This window comes from Zingiber officinale, chromosome 7B (genome assembly GCF_018446385.1).
Source record: "Zingiber officinale cultivar Zhangliang chromosome 7B, Zo_v1.1, whole genome shotgun sequence".
In the NCBI taxonomy this organism is placed as follows: domain Eukaryota; kingdom Viridiplantae; phylum Streptophyta; class Magnoliopsida; order Zingiberales; family Zingiberaceae; genus Zingiber; species Zingiber officinale.
The window spans coordinates 71,979,095-71,996,673 of NC_055999.1; the positions used below are offsets into that span (position 1 = coordinate 71,979,095).

Consider the following 17,579-nt stretch of genomic DNA (forward strand, 5'->3'; position numbering starts at 1 on the left):
TACTACTCTCGGAGCTAGATGTTAATTAAGTGAGTTGTCAGTAACTCATTTAATTAATGAGCATTCGATATCTTAAACACAGGGAGATTAAAGCACTCATGATAAGAAGGAGTCCATAATGTAATATGAGATTGTTGTGGTAGTTCAATAATAACTCTTTAGTGGTATGAGTTATTATTGATGAACTTGAGTTGGGTGTTCGAGTCGAACACAGGAAGCTCAAACTCATCAGGAGGCAAAAATTAATTCCTCCTCTAGGTCCCTGTTGTAGCCTCTATGTATAAAGCCTCGCAACCACCCAAGCCATCCTTATGGCCGGCCACATCCTTGCTTGGTGCCCAACGTTCTGATGAAGACCGCCTCGACTTCTGAGGCTGACCAGATGCCCCAGAAGTTCCCTGACCTGTCCGACTGCGACCACTCTACTGTTGTGTAGCCTGTGGCTGCTGGATCTGTCCAGATGTCCGATCCGTCTGTTTCTTTTTCTTGTCTGGGTATGCTCTCCGGTGAGTTGACTCTATCATCAGGGCTCTATCCAATGTTCCTATGTAGGAAGAATTACCAAAATCGGCAATCTTTACTTGTAGATGTCCATCCAGTCCCTAGACAAACTATAGCATGTGGGATCTATCCTCAGTAACTAATTCAGGACAAAACCTGGCCAACCAATTAAACTCATCATTGTACTCTATCACCGAGCGGTTGTTCTTCTGCAGACTCAAAAAATGCTACCGACAACTCATCTGATATGCTCGTAGGCAATACTGTCTCTCAAAAGCCTCTCTGAAACTCGCCCAGGTAATATTCTGCTTGCCAATAATGGAACGCTGCGTATCCCACTAGGTGTCGGCCTCATCCCATAGGTGGAAAGCAGCCAGCTCCACTTTCTCCCACTCAGAGCAAGCCATGTAGAAGAAGGTCCGCTCCATGGTCTCTATCCAGGACTAGGCCACACTCGGATCAGTCTCTCCTCAGAATAGTGTGAATCGACTCTTCATCGGCTCTGCCAATGCTAGAATTCGGGCTCGTGCTGCGACAATATCAGTGAGGTGGGTAGGGATCGACAAGGGAACTGGCAGAATCCCTGGAGCTGGTGGTACAGGTAGTACTGCTGGATAGACCGGGGGAGGTACTCTCGGTGCTGCTGCATAAACTAGAGCATGTACCACTGGTGGTATTATAGGGTCGATATGAGTGGCCGCGGTTGGAGGTATGGTAGGTGGTGGTACCGGAAATGGAGCAACCAATACCGCTGGTGCGGGTGCTGGGTACACTATAGGCATTGGAGGCGCAGGTGCCACTGGTGCCGGGTACACGGTAGGTCCAGGTGGTGGTGGTGCCGGGTACGCAACAACCTCTGCTGGTGGAGGTATCGGGTTTGCCATGGGTGGTATAGTGTATAATGTATGGGTGGGTACCTCTAACGAAGCCACCGGAGTCTGAGAGCCCGACGCGCCCGTAGTATCATGAGTCCGTCCCTGACCGACAAGTTCAATCCCAGTAGGGATCTCTGGTGAGTCCGTTGCCAGAGATTCCAAAGTCCTCTTATGTGGTTGTCCAGTACCACGTCTCGCAGATACTGCCCGTGTAGATCTTCTCATATCTGTTAAGTTATAACTCAGATATTACTACAAATAACAAAAATTATAAAATTACCTTTTTACCTATTTGTCGTCTAGAGATGTTCCGTCGCTGTCCAGCCCCCATTTTATAACCTCGGAATTCCGTACGAGAAAATCGACGGAAACTCGTACAAATTCGAAAAATAAATACCCAAGTTAACTAGCAAACTTGGGCTAACTCTCAAATCCAGAACACGAAAAGCAAATATCGTAACTTGCCCTGATATCAACTAAATTGGTATCAGATTAACACACAAAACCAAAATACGAAAACAAAGCATCAAAAATCCTGGCTCTGATACTAAATAAATTGTCACGCCCCGGGAGAGTTCTTGCTAGAAGAAATTTCAGCAACATCTCCCCTGTACGGGTGACAATCTGAAACTTTCTACAACACAACCATACACAGCCAACACTGTCGGAATATATATATATATATATATATATATATATATATATATATATATATATATAAAATAAGCAAGCACCCATGCAGTTTAATAGTAAACAAACCAAACTAAAGCAACGATAAGGAAATCATCTCAAATATCCTACTCAACTACACCTATAAAACTCAAATCTTATATCCTACTCAACTACACCCATAAAACTCAAATCACCATCATACATCCAAATGAAAACCCATCGATAATAAAGGATCATTCAAGATCCAAAGTGCCAAAAAGATACAAGTCTGAAAACATAAACGATAACATAATAAGAACCAAGACAAAGATCCAAAACGGAAAATCCTTGCAATCTTGAGGGGGGGAGGACTAGTGACTGGAAATCCTCTGGACAGCCTCAACCTAAAATTAGTAATATCAACGGGGTAAGTCAACTCCTCAGCGGGTAACTACTGACATGCATAGTAAGAAATAACAACTAATAATAAATATACATACAGTCTCCTGGATATATATATATATATATATATATATATATATATATATATATATATATATATATATATATATATATATATATATATATATATATATATATATATATATAAATGCAAAACTGTAAGGAGCAGGAGCATCTATACTAACCAGGATCAAGGTATAGGGATAATAATATCATCATACCTAGAGTATTACAAATCCTGTATGCATGTCAAACATATGCATCCACCAAATATGCAACATATAAAGTGCAGCAAACACAAGCAATAAATGCAGTCAGTGCATATGATGCCAATGACATATCCTGGTCACCCCTGATGCCAGTCAGCCATCTCACACACGATGGTGAAACTGAGTGGGTAGGGCTGTGACAACCGTGCACTCTGCCATCACTACTCCTGAGTGACCGAGTGGACGGGATGCTGTCAGAGTACACCTATCCTCCTTACCCCAAATCATAAGTGGGGGAGCTCAATGCTCTCATCTCCCTGAGGTAGTTTGGAGGAGGGATCCTAGTTCTACTACCACGCTACGCCATACTACCAATGAGTGGATCAACGGAGCCCTTGATAAAGCAACCTGCTGCAACACACCTGCCTGATAAAAACCACTAACCCATGAGTGGTTGTGTGTGCAGATCCATGTAACTGGCGATGTGCTCAACAATAATGGAGCCAACAATCGCACAGCATGCAATCATGCGAGATGATGCATGACACTAAGCATGGAAATATCCTGATCCTATCCGTCTCTACCAAAATGTGCACCAAAAGATATATGAATCAAATAAAATATCCTAGGTACACCTAGTCAGGTAAAATAAATCAATGTCCTGAACATAATAAAGCATGGTATGTCATTACCTTAAGGTCATATTTAATCAAAGGAACATGAATGCAACAACATGAAATAAATACAACATGCTCAGGTAATAGATAATGACATACCAATGTAGAAATGAACATAAATATTACTACTCATTAAATATTACTATGCATATCAAATAACAATATCTTAAAAGATAAGTCAAAGTATCCGTCTCCAATAAGAGGATCGTATCCGAAATAGATCCCTCGTCAAGACACTATCTCAAATCAAAGTCCTGTAATATCAAACATATAATTTTAGCTAATTCCAAATGTAACAAGCTAAACTAAATCCTAATTTCATTAGGAACCTCCATTTGGATTGCCCTAAACAATCCAACCAAATTAACTAACCCAAATTGGATTCCACATACTCATTTATCAATCTAATACAAACTAATCGCCAATTAACTCATCTGTTAATTACCTCAACTCATACCACTTGACTTATGGCCAGAAATCGCAACTGCTATCGGGGAATGCCAACTGAAGGTTTACTGTTGCCCACCCTTCCTTCTCCTCTTAATAAATAATCCCAAACTTCTAAATAGAACTAAGATAGAGTAACCATGCTTAGGTTAAGAATTTGGTTACCTTTCATTTCTTGTTCTCAGATGACTACTCATGGCGACTAGTGGAACTGTCAAAACTGGTGGTCAACAAATCTGTGCAAGCCGCTCATAAAGGCCACAACCGGTGAGGCTACGATTTGCCCTCCAACGCAAGGGCTACGATGACTCAGGAGAAGACAAGGGCATAAACAATTATCTGCTGAAGGGAAAGAGTGGCACCGACAGTCAGTGAGGTGTGTTGGAACCTTGACACCGCTAGAGGGGGGGTGAATAGCGTCTCACCCAAATCGTCACTTCCTACACTTGTTAGTACGCAGCGGAAAACAAAATACAAATACTAACAATAGAAAGCAAACCTAACACGTTGATTTAACGTGGTTCGGAGATAAAACTCCTACTCCACGGCTATCCGTAAGGTGGATGATCCTGATCCGTCGGTGGATGATTCCCCGGAGAACTTCCGGCTATCTCACGTAGCTCCTTGTGGGTGGAGAAACCTCGCCACAACCTCGTACAAGCACGCTAGATCACTTGGAGACTCTAATTAGGGTTAACCACCACTAATTTCATCAACCTTAACCAAGCTTCCAATGCTTGGTTATATAGGCCACAAGTTAGAAAACCCCGCCTATCAGTCGACTGCCAAAACTAGCAATCGACTGCCCTCTATGGAAATTCAACTGTTACATCCCAACGGCTCGATACTAGAACTAGCAATCGACTGCCAAAACATGCAGTCGACCGCTCCACATTGACCGAATGAACAGAATCATTTTGTTCGCACCCAGTCGACTGTGCGGTCGACTATACCAATCGACTGCTAAAACATGCAATCGACTGGTACAGTACTGCTATAGTAAAACCCTAGAGTCTAGGATTTGACCCCCGAGTACATTCGCTCAGCACTCATCCTCGCCCGACCAACCTAGACCTAGCCTTGTAGCCTCCTCCATCAGCCTTGCGTCCCTCGGATGCCTCCCCATCCTTCATGTCTTGCCTTCTGGAGCCTCCATCGGCCTTGTCATTGTTGTCGGGTCTTCCTTTGCTAAGAGGTCACGCCTCTGGGACTTCATCCGTTGTCAAGTCATACTTGGACTTACGTTGCCAAGACTACATGCTTGGACTTACACCTCCAAGACTCATCCTTGGACTTTCCTCCTTTGCCAAGATCACACTTGGACTTTCCTTGTTGTACCTGTATCCTGCACACTCACAATGCATATTAAATTACAACAATAATCCTAACTTAAACCTTTGCCCAAACATCAAAACCTAGGGTCACTAGATTCCTCTAACAAGGTGGATAAAAATGCTAGGGATCCTCTGCCGACAAGCTCTCGGGTAGCACCATCCACTGCTCTGATTCATTCCTAGGCCAGAGGAGGAGGTAAAAAGCTCGGCAAACAATAGATCGGGGCTAGGGTACAACCATAAGAGGAAATCCGTGCGCTTGGCTTCCGGAGAGTGATCACGACCAGGAACCAATGGACGACGACCGGATCAAGGCTTAGGTAATCGATGTTGGTGAGAAGAAACGGTAGTTAGGGAACAGGGACGGTGGCGCTCGGGCGACAATGGTGGTGATCGGGGTGACGCGAGAGGCGATAGACGACTGATCGGAAGCGGAAAAGGAATCGGGTGAGGAAATGAAGGGAAGAGAAGTGTCGGCTTCTCTTGGCCAACGTTTTATGCACGCGGGAGGAGAGGAAGAGGAAACAACCGCGTGCATCACCGGTTAGGAAAAGGAGGAGATGGCATGAGAGGAGAAGAGAAAACGGTGAAAAAAGAAAGAAAAAGAAAAGAAAAATAAAAAGAAAATCAAACATTTCCTCGTTTAAATGGGGTAGCCTAAACAGGCTTTCTTGGGGCTCAATATTTGATCTCCTTAAACTCGTCATACGAGCTCCAAAAAAATTCCCAGAAAATTTCTAAAAATTACTAAAAATTCTCTTATGGTTATTCGCCCTTTTTCAGTATTTTATATTCTCCCCCACTAATAAAAATTTGAACCCCAAATTTTCGTTATTACCATCAGTAAGTACTAACAATAAATAGATAGTATAAATGCTGAACGAAAATTAACTCACATACCTCAAGTGAAAAGATGGGGGTATCGAGCTCGCATCGTATTCTCGAGCTCCCATGTAGCCTCCTCGTCCGAATGATGTTGTCATCCGACTTTAACAGCCGGATAGTCTTGTTCCGCAGCTGACGCTTTTTCTGGTCTAGAATATGTACTGGAACCTCCTCATAGGTAACGTTAGGTTGAATAGGAACTGAGATATCTATCAGCACATGTGCCGGGTCGGATATATATCTCCTCAGCATAGACACATGGAACACATTGTGAACGTCTGCCAGGGACGGTGGTAGTGCCAGCCGATAAGCTACCGCTCCAATCCTCTCCAAGATTTAGAAAGGTCCAATGTATTGCGGAGCTAGATTACCTCTGAGGTCAAATCTCTTCACCCCTTTCGTGGGTGAGACTCGCAGAAAAACATGGTCACCAGTAGAGAACTCTAGGGGTCTCCATCTCTGATTAGCATAACTCTTCTGGCGGTCTTGCGCCTTTGACATCCTCCGTCTGATAGTATAGACCAACTCTGCCTCCTGCTGAGCTCTATGGGGTCCTAGTAATTGGGCCTCTCCAACTCCTCCCAGAGGGTGGATATCCGACAAGACCTACCATACAACGCTTTAAACGGTGCCATCTGGATAGCCGAATAAAAGCTGTTGTTGTAGGCGAACTCTACCAATGGCAAATGGTCATCCCAACTGCCTCCGAAATCCAATACACAAGATCTCAGCAAGTCCTCCAGAGTCTGAATGGTCCGCTCTGACTGCCTATCAGTCTGCGGATGAAAAGCTGTACTGAAACGGAGCTGAGTGCCCAAGGCCTGCTGCAGACTCTGCCATAATCGGGATGTGAACCGAGGGTCTCTATCCAAAATAATATTCAAAGGAACACTATGTAATTTGATGATCTCCCGGTAATACATATCTGCCAATCGATCCAGGGAATTAGTCTTCTGGATCACTCAGAAGTGCGTGGATTTGGTTAATCGATCAACAATTACCCAAATTGCATCATGGTCTCGTGATGTCCTAGGCAAACCCACCACAAAATTCATAGTAATGTGTTCCTATTTCCACTCAGGAATAGAAATCCGCTGAAGTAATCCGGCAGGTCTATGATGCTCAGCCTTCGCCTGCTGACAGACAAGACATCTAGCTACAAATTTCGCGATGTCTTTCTTCATGCCATTCCACTAGTAGGAACGCCTCAAATCTTGATACATGCGGGTCCCGCCTGGGTGGATAGCAAATCGGGAGCGATGAGCTTCCTGAAGTAAATCCTCCCTGACCAGGTGAGATGGAGGTATGCATAATCGACTTCGGAAATATATAATACCCGCATCATCTCGGGTGAACTCTGTCTATTGCCCGGAAGTTATCTGGCTGCCAATAAACTGAAAATGTTGATCTCCGACCTGGGCCTCCCGGATCCTCATCCTGATCAACGATTGAGAAACTATCAAGTCCGTGACTGAAGCTCGATGGCAAGCCAAAGTCCCTCTGGACTTCCTGCTGAGTGCATCGACAACCACATTAGCTTTCCCCGGGTGGTAGCTAATGGTACAATCATAATCCTTCAAGAACTCCATCCATCTCCTCTATCGGAGATTAAGTTCCTTCTGGGTGAAAATATATTTGAGACTCTTATGATCCGTGAGAATCTCAAAGATAATGCCGTACAGATGGTGCCGCCAAATCTTCAAAGAAAAGATGATGACGGCTAGCTCTAAATCATGTACAGGGTAGTTCTTCTCATGCTCCTTCAACTGACGAGAAGCATAGGAGACTACTCTGTCGTGCTGTAATAGAACAACGCCCAAACCCTGAAGAGATGCGTCAGTGTAAAGTATGAATCTATCCTCTCCAGCGGGTAAAACCAACATCGAAGTCGACACTAATCTCCTCTTCAGCTCCTAGAAGTTGATCTCATAGGCCTCGGACCACGTGAACTTCACGCCTTTCCTGGCCAGGCGTGTCAGTGGCATAGCTATGTAGGAGAAACCCTCAACAAAACGTATGTAATATCCTGCTAGTCCCAAGAAAATACGGATCTCCTGTACTAATTTCGGCTGCTCCCAACTGGTGACAACCTCGATCTTCAGAGGGTCTACTGAAATACTTCGGCTAGAGACCACGTGACCCAGAAAATCGACTGAAGATAGCCAGAAGGCACACTTGCTGAACTTCGCATATAGCTGATGTCGTCGAAGAGTCTCCAAGACTGTGCGAAGATGCTGTGCATGTTTCTCCTCGGAACACGAATAGACCAATATGTCATCAATGAAAACAATAACAAACTGATTAAGATACTCCAAGAAGATGCGGTTCATCAAATCCATAAATACTACTGGAGCATTGGTAAGCCCAAATGACATTACCAAAAACTCATAATGGCCGTATCTGGTACGGGATGCTGTCTTCTGAATATCATATTCTTTGACTCTCAGCTGATGATATTCGGACCGTAGATCAATCTTAGAATACACTGATGTACCTCTAAGCTGATCAAATAAATCCTCGATCCGAGGTAAGGGGTATTTATTTCTGATGATCACTGCATTCAGCTGTCTATAATCTATGCACAACCTCAGAGTACCATTATTTTTCTTGACAAATAATATTGGAGAACCCCACAGAGAAGCACTAGGGCGTATAAATCCCCTGTCTAAAAGATCCGGGAGTTGAACCTTCAGTTCGTTCAACTCTTTTGGTGTCATACGGTAAGGAGCTTCCGATGCCGACGCGATTCCTGGAATCAACTCAATAGCAAACTCCACTTGCCTTCTGGGAGGCAAACCTGGTAGCTCCTCTGGAAATACATTCGGATATTCTCGGACTACTAGAATATCGAAGAGTTGAGAACTACTGCCGTCTTCAGTATGAATCAAAGATAACAGAAAACCCTGACAGCCATGTGACAGCAGCTTCTGAGCCTAAATCGTCGAAATTGTCGATATACCATCGTCTCTGATGCCAGTGAATTCCCACAAGGGTTGGTTTGGAGGCCAGAATGTGACCACCCTCGTCTGACAATCAATAGAGGCATGATATGCTGACAACCAATCCATGCCAAGAATAATATCAAACTCGACCATTTCCAGTACTAAAAGATCTACCGTAAGTATCATGTTGCCAAAGTCTAACGGGCAACCTCTGACCTCCTGGTTGACGTCCAAAGTATCACTGGACGATAGAGAGACGGGTAGTCGCTGCGATCTGATAGTGGGTAATCTACCAATCTCCCTCATAAAGGTCAGGATATAAAAGAATGCGAGCTACCAGTATCTATTAGCATATCAGCAGATAAGGCATAATGAAAATTGTACCATGGAAAATGGATATGTCGGCCCGCTACGCATCCTCTCTGGTAACTGCATGAATCTATCCAGTCTCTGGCGAAGGTGGAGATGGTAGTGCTGCCAGCGACGTTGCATCTGGGCAAGAGCCGACCACTGAGGCGGTGCTGGATACGGGGCCAGAGGTGGAAGAGAGGACTGCGATTGATACTGTACTAGTGGATGTGGCTGCGTCTAGTACTGAACCAGAGGCTGGAGTTGCCAATACTGGACTAGGAGCTGAGGCTACAGCTGATATAGAAATCCTACAACAGAACTCTGTGGTACCATAAGGGCACTAGAGTGCTCCTATCCATGCATGTCATATGCAGTGCTGCAGGGGGAGCCGTCCTCTACTGACGATGCGAAGTTTGGGCTCTGTGCCCTCCTCGCTGAGTCGTTAGCTGACTGAGCTGAACTCCATGACTAGAAATTCCGAAAGCAATATGCTGAGCCTTCAACGAACAATCTTGGCTCATGTGCCCAGGCAGCTTTTAATAATAGAAAACTAACTGTCCCAGGGTGCAGGTTGATGTGGTGTGCTCTCTAGACCCACACCGGGCGCAATGGATGTCACTGGCGGGTTGTTTCTGGGTCTGCTGAGGAGGCCAGAAACATCGTGATGAAGACCGCCTCGACTTCTGAGGCTGACCAGATGCCCCATAAGTTTCCTGACCTGTCCGACTACGACCACTCTGCTGTAGTGTAGCCTGTGGCTGCTGGATCTGTCCAGATGTCCGATCCGTCTGTTTCTTTTTCTTGTCCAGGTATGCTCTCTGGTGAGCTGACTCTATCATCAGGGCTCTGTCCAATGTCTCTATGTAGGAAGAATTATCAAAACCGGTAATCTTTACTTGTAGATGTCCATCCAGTCCCTAGACAAACTATAGCATGCGAGATCTGTCCTCAACAACTAATTCTGGACAAAACTTGGCTAACCGATTAAACTCAGCATTGTACTCTATCACCGAGCTGTCGTTCTACCGCAGACTCAAAAAATCCTACCGGCGAGTCATCTGATATGTTCGTGGGCAATACCGGCTCTCAAAAGCCTCTCTGAAACTCGCCCAGGTAATATTATGCTCGCTAATAATGGAACGCTACGTATCCCACTAGGTGTCGGCATCATCCTGTAGATGGAAAGCAGCCAGCTCCGCTTTCTCCTACTCGGAGCAAGCCATGTAGAAGAAGGTCCGCTCCATGGTCTCTATCCAGGACTAGGCCACACTCGGATCAATGTCTCGTCAGAATAGTGTGAATCGACTCTTCATCGGCTCTGCCAATGCTGGAATCCGGGCTCGTGCTGCGACAATATCAGTGAGGTGGGTAGGGATCGACACGGGAATTGGCGGAATCCCTGGAGCTGGTGGTACAGGTAGTACCGCTGGATAGACCGGGGGAGGTACTCCCGGTGCTGTTGCATAAGCTGGAGCATGTACCACTGGTGGTATTGCAAGGTCGATATGAGTGGCCGCGGTTGGAGGTACGGTAGGTGGTGGTATCGGAAATGGAGCAACCGATACCGCTGGTGCGGGTGCTGGGTACACTGTAGGCACTGGGGGTGCGGGTGCCAATGGTGTCGGGTACACGATAGGTCCAGGTGGCGGTAGTGCCGGGTATGCCACAAACTCTGCTGGTGGAGGTATTGGGTTTGCCACGGGTGGTATAGTGTATAATGTATGGGTGGGCACCTCTAACGAAGCCATCGGAGTCTGAGAGCCCGACGCACCCACAGTATCATGAGTTTATCCCTGACCGATAGGCTCAATCCCAGTAGGGATCTCTGGTGAGCCCGTTGCCAGATATTCGAAAGTCCTCTTATGTGGTCGTCCAGCACCACGTCTCGCAGATACTGCCCGTGTAGATCTGCTCATATCTGTTAAGTTATAACTCAGATATTACTACAAGTAACAAAAATTATAAAATTACCTTTTTACCTATTTGTCGTCTGGAGATGTTCCGTCGTTGTCCAGTTCCCATTTTATAACCTCGGAATTCCGTACGAGAAAATCGACGGAAACCCGTACAAATTCGAAAAATAAATACCCAAGTTAACTAGCAAACTTGGGCTAACTCTCAAATCCAGAACACGAAAAGTAGGTATCGTAACCTGCTCTGATACCAACTAAATTGGTATCAGATTAACACACAAAACCAAAATACGAAAACAAAGCATAAAAAATCCTGGCTCTGATACCAAATAAATTGTCACGCCCCGGGGGAGTCCCTGCTAGAAGAAATTTCAGCAACATCTCCCCTGTACAGGTGACAATCTGAAACTTTCTAAAATACAACCATACACGACCAACACGGCCGGAATATATATATATATATATATATATATATATATATATATATATATAGCACCCACGCAGTTTACAGTTTAATAGTAAACAAACCAAACTAAAGCAATGATAAGGAAATCATCTCAAATATCCTACTCAACTACACCCATAAAACTCAAATCTTATATCCTACTCAACTACACTCATAAAACTCAAATCACCAGCATAAATTCAAATGAAAACCCATCGATAATAAAGGATCATTCAAGATCCAAAGTGCCAAAAAACTACAAGTATGAAAACATAGACGATAACATAATAAGAACCAAGACAAAGATCCAAAACGAAAAATCCTTGCAATCTGGAGGGGAGGGGGGGGACTAGCGACTGGAAATCCTCTGGACAGCCTCAATTTGAAAATAGTAATATCAACGGGGTGAGTCAACTCCTCAGCGGGTAACTACTGACATGCATAGTAAGAAATAACAACTAATAATAAGCATGCGTATAGTTTCCTGGATGTATATATATATATATAACTGTAAGGAACATGAGTATCTATACTAACCAGGACCTGGGTATAGGGATAACAAGGTCGTCAAACCGAGAGTATCATAAATCCTGTATGCATGTTAAACATATGCATCCACCAAATATGCAGCATATAAAGTGCAGCAACATAAGCAATAAATGCAGTCAGTGCATATGATGCTAATGACATGTCCTGGTCACCCCTGACGCCAGTCAGTCATCTCACACACGATGGTGAAACCGAGTGAGTAGGGCTATGCCAACCGTGCACTCTGCCATCACTGCTCCTGAGTGACCGAGTGGATAGGATGCTGTCAGAGTACACCTATCCTCCTTACCCCAAATCATAAGTGGAGGAGCGCAATGCTCTCATCTCCCTGAGCCAGTCCAAATGAGGGATCCCTGTCCTGCTACCACGCTGCATCACACTACCCATGAGTGGACCAGCGGAGCCCTTGACAGAGCAACCTGCTGCAACACACCCTGCCTGATAAAAACCACTAACCCATGAGTGGTTGTGTGTGCAGATCCATGTAACTGGCGATGTGCTCAATAATAATGGAGCCAACAATCGCATAACATGCAATCATGCGAGATGATGCATGACACTAAGCATGGAAATATCTTGATCCTATCCATCTCTACCAAAATGTGTACCAAAAGATATATGGATCAAATAAAATATCCTAGGTACACCAGGTCAAGTAAAATAAATCAATGTCCTGAACATAATAAGGCATGGTATGCCATTACCTTAATGTCATATATAATCAAAGGAACATGAATGCAATAGCATGAAATAAAAACAACATGCTCAGGTAATGGATAATGACATACCAATGCAGAAATGAACATAAATATTACTACTCATTAAATATTATGATGCATATCAAATGATAATATTTTAAAAGATAAGTTAAAGTACCCGCCTCCAATAAGAGGATCATATCCGAAATAGATCCCTTGTCGAGACACTGTCTCAAATCAAAGTCCTGTAATATCAAACATATAATTTTAGCTAATTCCAAATGTAACAAGCTAAACAAAATCCTAATTTCATTAGGAACCTCCATTTGGATTGTCCTAAACAATCCAACCAAATTAACTAACCCAAATTAGATTCCACATACTCATTTATCAATCTAATACAAACTAATTATCAATTAACTCATTTGGTAATTACCTCAACTCATACCACTTGACTTATGGCCAGAAATCGCAGCTACTACCGGGGAATGCCAACTGAAGGTTTACCGCTGCCCACCCTTCCTTCTCCTCCTAATAAACAGTCCCAAACTTCTAAATAAAACTAAGATAGAGTAATCATGCTTAGCTTAAGAATTTGGTTACCTTTCGTTTCTTGTTCTCCGATGACTACTCATGGTGACCAGTGGAACTGCCGAAACTGGTGGTCAACAAATCTGTGCAAGCCGCTGACAAAGGCCACAACCGGCGAGGCTATGATCTGCCCTCCAACGCAAGGGTTGCGATGACTCAAGAGAAGACTAGGGCATAAACAATTGTCTGCTGAAGGGAAAGAGTGGCACCGGTAGTCGGTGAGGTGGATAAAAATGCTAGGGATCCTTTGCTGACAAGCTCTCGGGTAGCACCATCCACTGCTCTGATTCGGTCCTAGGCCAGAGGAGGAGGTAAAATGCTCGACCGACGGTAGATCAGGGCTAGGGCACAACCATAAGAGGAAATCCGTGTGCTTGGCTTCCGGCGAGTTATCATGGCTAGGAACCAATGGACGATGGCCAGATCAAGGCTTAGGCAATCAATGTCGGTGAGAAGAAACGGTGGTTAGGGCACAGGAACGGCGACGCTCGGGCGACAATGGTGGCGATCGGGGCGATGCGAGAGGCGATCGGCAGCTGATCGAAAGTGGAAAAGGAATCGGGTGAGGAAATGAAGGGAAGAGAAGTGTTGGCTTCTCTCGGCCAACGTTTTATTCATGCGGGAGGAGAGGAAGAGGAAACCTTCGCGTTCGACGCCGGTTAGGAAAAGGAGGAGACGGCGTGAGAGGAGAAGAGAAAATGACGAAAAAAGAAAGAAAAAGAAAAGAAAAATAAAAAGGAAATCAAACATTTCCTTGTTTAAATGGGGTAGCCTAAATAGGCTTTCCCGGGGCCCAATATTTGATCTCCTTAAACTCGTCATATTAGCTCCAAAAAATTTCTAGAAAATTTCTAAAAATTTCGAGAAATTCTCTTATAGTTATTCGCCCTTTTTCGGTATTTTACAATAGGTTACCCCCAAAGCAATGGCTAAGCGGAAGTCACCAACAGGGAAATCCTCAGAGGACTCAGGACTCGGCTCGACCACGTTGGGGGGAGCTAGGTAGATGAAATGTCGTGCATGCTGTGGGCTTATCGTACTACGCCCAGAAAAGCCACCGGCATAACCCTGTTCCACTTAGTATACAGAGGGGAAGCGGTGGTACCGATTGAGATAAGTATTGAGTCTGATTGGATGCAGCTCTATGACAAGAAAAACCCCAAACAGCATCTCACGGAGCTAGACTTAATAGACAAGAATAAAGACAAAGCAACCATGCGACTGATGGCATAATGATAGAGGATGAAGCAAAACTATAACAAGAGGGTTCCAGGTCGACAACTTAGTTTAGAAAAGGGGCAAATTGATCGGCGATGTAACCAAGCTAGAGGCCCCATGGGGTAAACCGTATAAAGCAATTCAGAAGCTCAACTCGGGATCTTATTATTCACAAGATGAAATGGGGAAAAATCTAGAATGACCTTCGAGCACGAACCATCTATAACCCTATTGGGCTGGATAATAAGTTCGTGAATGCATTTATATAATCTGTAATAATATTCGTTCAATGGATGTAGGAGGTTTTCAATGAAAAATTATTACGTGTCAAAGACTCTCAACCCGTTCGAGCGAGTTATAAGTGAGCAAATCTCTCGTGCTAAATGTCAAAGATTCTTGACCTGTTTGGGTAAGTTATAAGTGAGCTAAGCTCTTACGTTAAGTGTCAAAGACTCTCGACCCGTTTGGGAGAGTTATAAGTGAGCTAAGCCTTTACGCTAAGTGTCAAAGACTCACATATCATTCGGTTTTGTTATAAGCGAGCAAACCCTCATGCCTAAGTGTCAAAAAATCACATGCCATTCAGTCATGTTATAAGAGAGTGGAGCCCTCGCCCAAAGTGTCAAAGACTCGTAGGTCATTCAACCATAGTATGAGTGAGCTTAGCTTACCTTCTACATGTACACGGACAAGTATACAAATCCAAGTCTCTTATGCTAAGGATAAGTTAAAAGAACAAAGAGCTCTAGAGCATCGAACAGAAATGCATCGCTTCATACTTAGAAAATTTTTACAAGTTGCGCTTGGTGGTAAAAAAAAGGCTAAAAGACTTAAAGAAGAAACTAAGCCAGGTAGTATAGCACGTCGTCGGGGAGTGAATCTAAGATCTTCTTCCTCTTTATAATTTTGCTCGGAAGATCAAGGGAGATGTAGCCATCGTCCTTCAATTGGAGAGTCCCGTCGATACCATAGTTAAAAAGGCGGACAACAAGGGAGTCCAGTCAGAAGAAGGAGTCGGTAGTGCAGCCTCCCTCTCAGGAATCTCAGAGGTGGATGATTCCCCCCGCTCGGAAAGGGGAGCTGAAGTTGCCAAGTGGGAGGATGATTCCACTCGGTGCTGCTTGCGACATTGGATCAGCGGCTCGCCAGAAGTGGCCGACTCAGATGGGACCGCGATTGGCACCATAGATGGGTGCTCAGGCGGTAGCTCACCAATATGAGCCACTGTCTCGCCAACCACCGCCCGACTTCTTCCTACTTCACTGGCCACTACTCGACTTCCTCCTGCCTCGTCGGTCGGCTCGTCCGAGTGCTTGATTGGCAACAGGTTGCAACTCTCCAGCTCGACCACCCCTTTTGTGTTGATGTCTACATCGACAAGCTTACACTTGCCGCTCAGCAATGTTCGGTTCATGATTCAATCTACAAAAAAATAAAGAGAAATCAGTTAGATTCAAATACGACAGAAATAAGAAAATACGTACGAAGAGGGATGGGATGCCGCATTCAGATAGGGCTTAGCCCGAATACATACAGGGCACCCTCCAAGAGAAGTTTGTGTATGTGGTACTTCTGACCGGCCATGCTTGCAACTTCTTAGAGGTAGCTGACTGGCTTCTGTATCTGTTGGTCAGTGGTGATTTAGATATCTCTATCTACTAGCTGGTCGGAAAGCCAGGCTGATCGGGAAGATGGACAAAAAAGTAATGATCCTTTTAGTGCTTATTGGAGCTGGACATTTTATCAAAATATATAGCGTCCACTCGAGCTTAGAAAAGGAAGGCGCCCGACTCAGAGAGTTTCGGGCAATAGAAGTAATGGAAGATGCAGGGTATGATAATTAGCATTTTTATCTGTTATTTTGACTCTTAGACTTAACATTTTTACCTTCTCGCATGCTTAATTTGGTGTTTATACTGTGTTGCGAGTAGGAACTTATTTTGGACTTAATTATAAATTTTCTACAAATTGGAAAATTTAATCTCATATTTTTATGTGGTTTTATAGGAAACTCAAAGAGCCATAAATTAGGGTTTGTTCGAATCGAATTTGGCTTGATTTGGAGGTCAAACGGAGGATATCAAGCAAAATCAGTGTAAACCGTTGATCTAAATCAAGAGAGATCTTATTTCTTCATTCAGATCTAAATAGCCTACCCTTGATCTAGATTCGAAATAATATGAACCATTGGATCCAAGCAAAAAGACAACTTGATCCAGACCACTCATCTCTTCATCAACTAGATCAAATGACCAAATCTTCATCCATCTTCCTTACAAAGATGGATAGTCAAATTTTAGATCCCTCTTCTTGGATGGCTAGGATCAAGAGGGGCACCTCTCTTCACTCACGCAGTGGAAAAATAGAGACCCAATCCTTTCTCCAAGCATTTTCATCGGCTATGACACGCGACTTCTCAACCCCCGCACCTCTTCTCCTCCTTTCTTTCTTCTCTCCGGCCGGTGGCCCCTCTTCTTCTCTTCACTACCGCCAGCCATCCATCCACAATCTACTCTTCTTCTTCTCGATTCCAAGTGGCAAGCGACAACAAGTATCTCTTGGCGGCGGATGCAAGCGACGACGATGATTCCCTCAGTTAAGCTCAACTCATCGGCGGGGTTCTTTGGTGTTTACCTTCTTCCCTCGAACCCTAGAGGCTGGCCACAGCGGGTTGCAAAAGCTAGATCTTTAAGGTTCGGTGATGGCAGCGAGCTCCGACCTACTTCACCTCGCCGGAGTGGTTCTCCGGCGTGATCTCCACCGTCCGGCTACCTTCTAGTAGCTTCACCACCTGGGGTTCAAGCGACAGCGCAAGGAGGCAGCGACGATGG

The 17,579-nt window shown here is 44.5% G+C and overlaps 1 protein-coding gene across 1 annotated transcript; it reads left to right on the plus strand.

Annotated features, from left to right (window-relative positions):
* Window positions 1-1,212: 1,212 nt before the first annotated feature.
* LOC122004429 (merozoite surface antigen 2-like) lies at window positions 1,213-15,968 on the plus strand. The gene is made up of 4 exons (XM_042559319.1): window positions 1,213-1,369; window positions 9,431-9,660; window positions 9,927-10,076; window positions 15,666-15,968. Exons 1-4 carry the CDS (start codon window positions 1,213-1,215, stop codon window positions 15,966-15,968), a joined length of 840 nt encoding a protein of 279 aa, XP_042415253.1.
* Window positions 15,969-17,579: the final 1,611 nt, after the last annotated feature.

What these genes read in the sequence shown, in the direction of transcription:
- LOC122004429 (XM_042559319.1), top strand. Translation starts at nt 1,213, where the DNA reads ATGGTAGGTGGTGGTACCGGAAATGGAGCAACCAATACCGCTGGTGCG. An exon ending in AACAACCTCTGCTGGTGGAG is followed by an intron (nt 1,370 to 9,430) that starts GTATCGGGTTTG and finishes GAATCTATCCAG; the next exon opens with TCTCTGGCGAAGGTGGAGAT. An exon ending in CCGACTACGACCACTCTGCT is followed by an intron (nt 10,077 to 15,665) that starts GTAGTGTAGCCT and finishes TTTGCTCGGAAG; the next exon opens with ATCAAGGGAGATGTAGCCAT.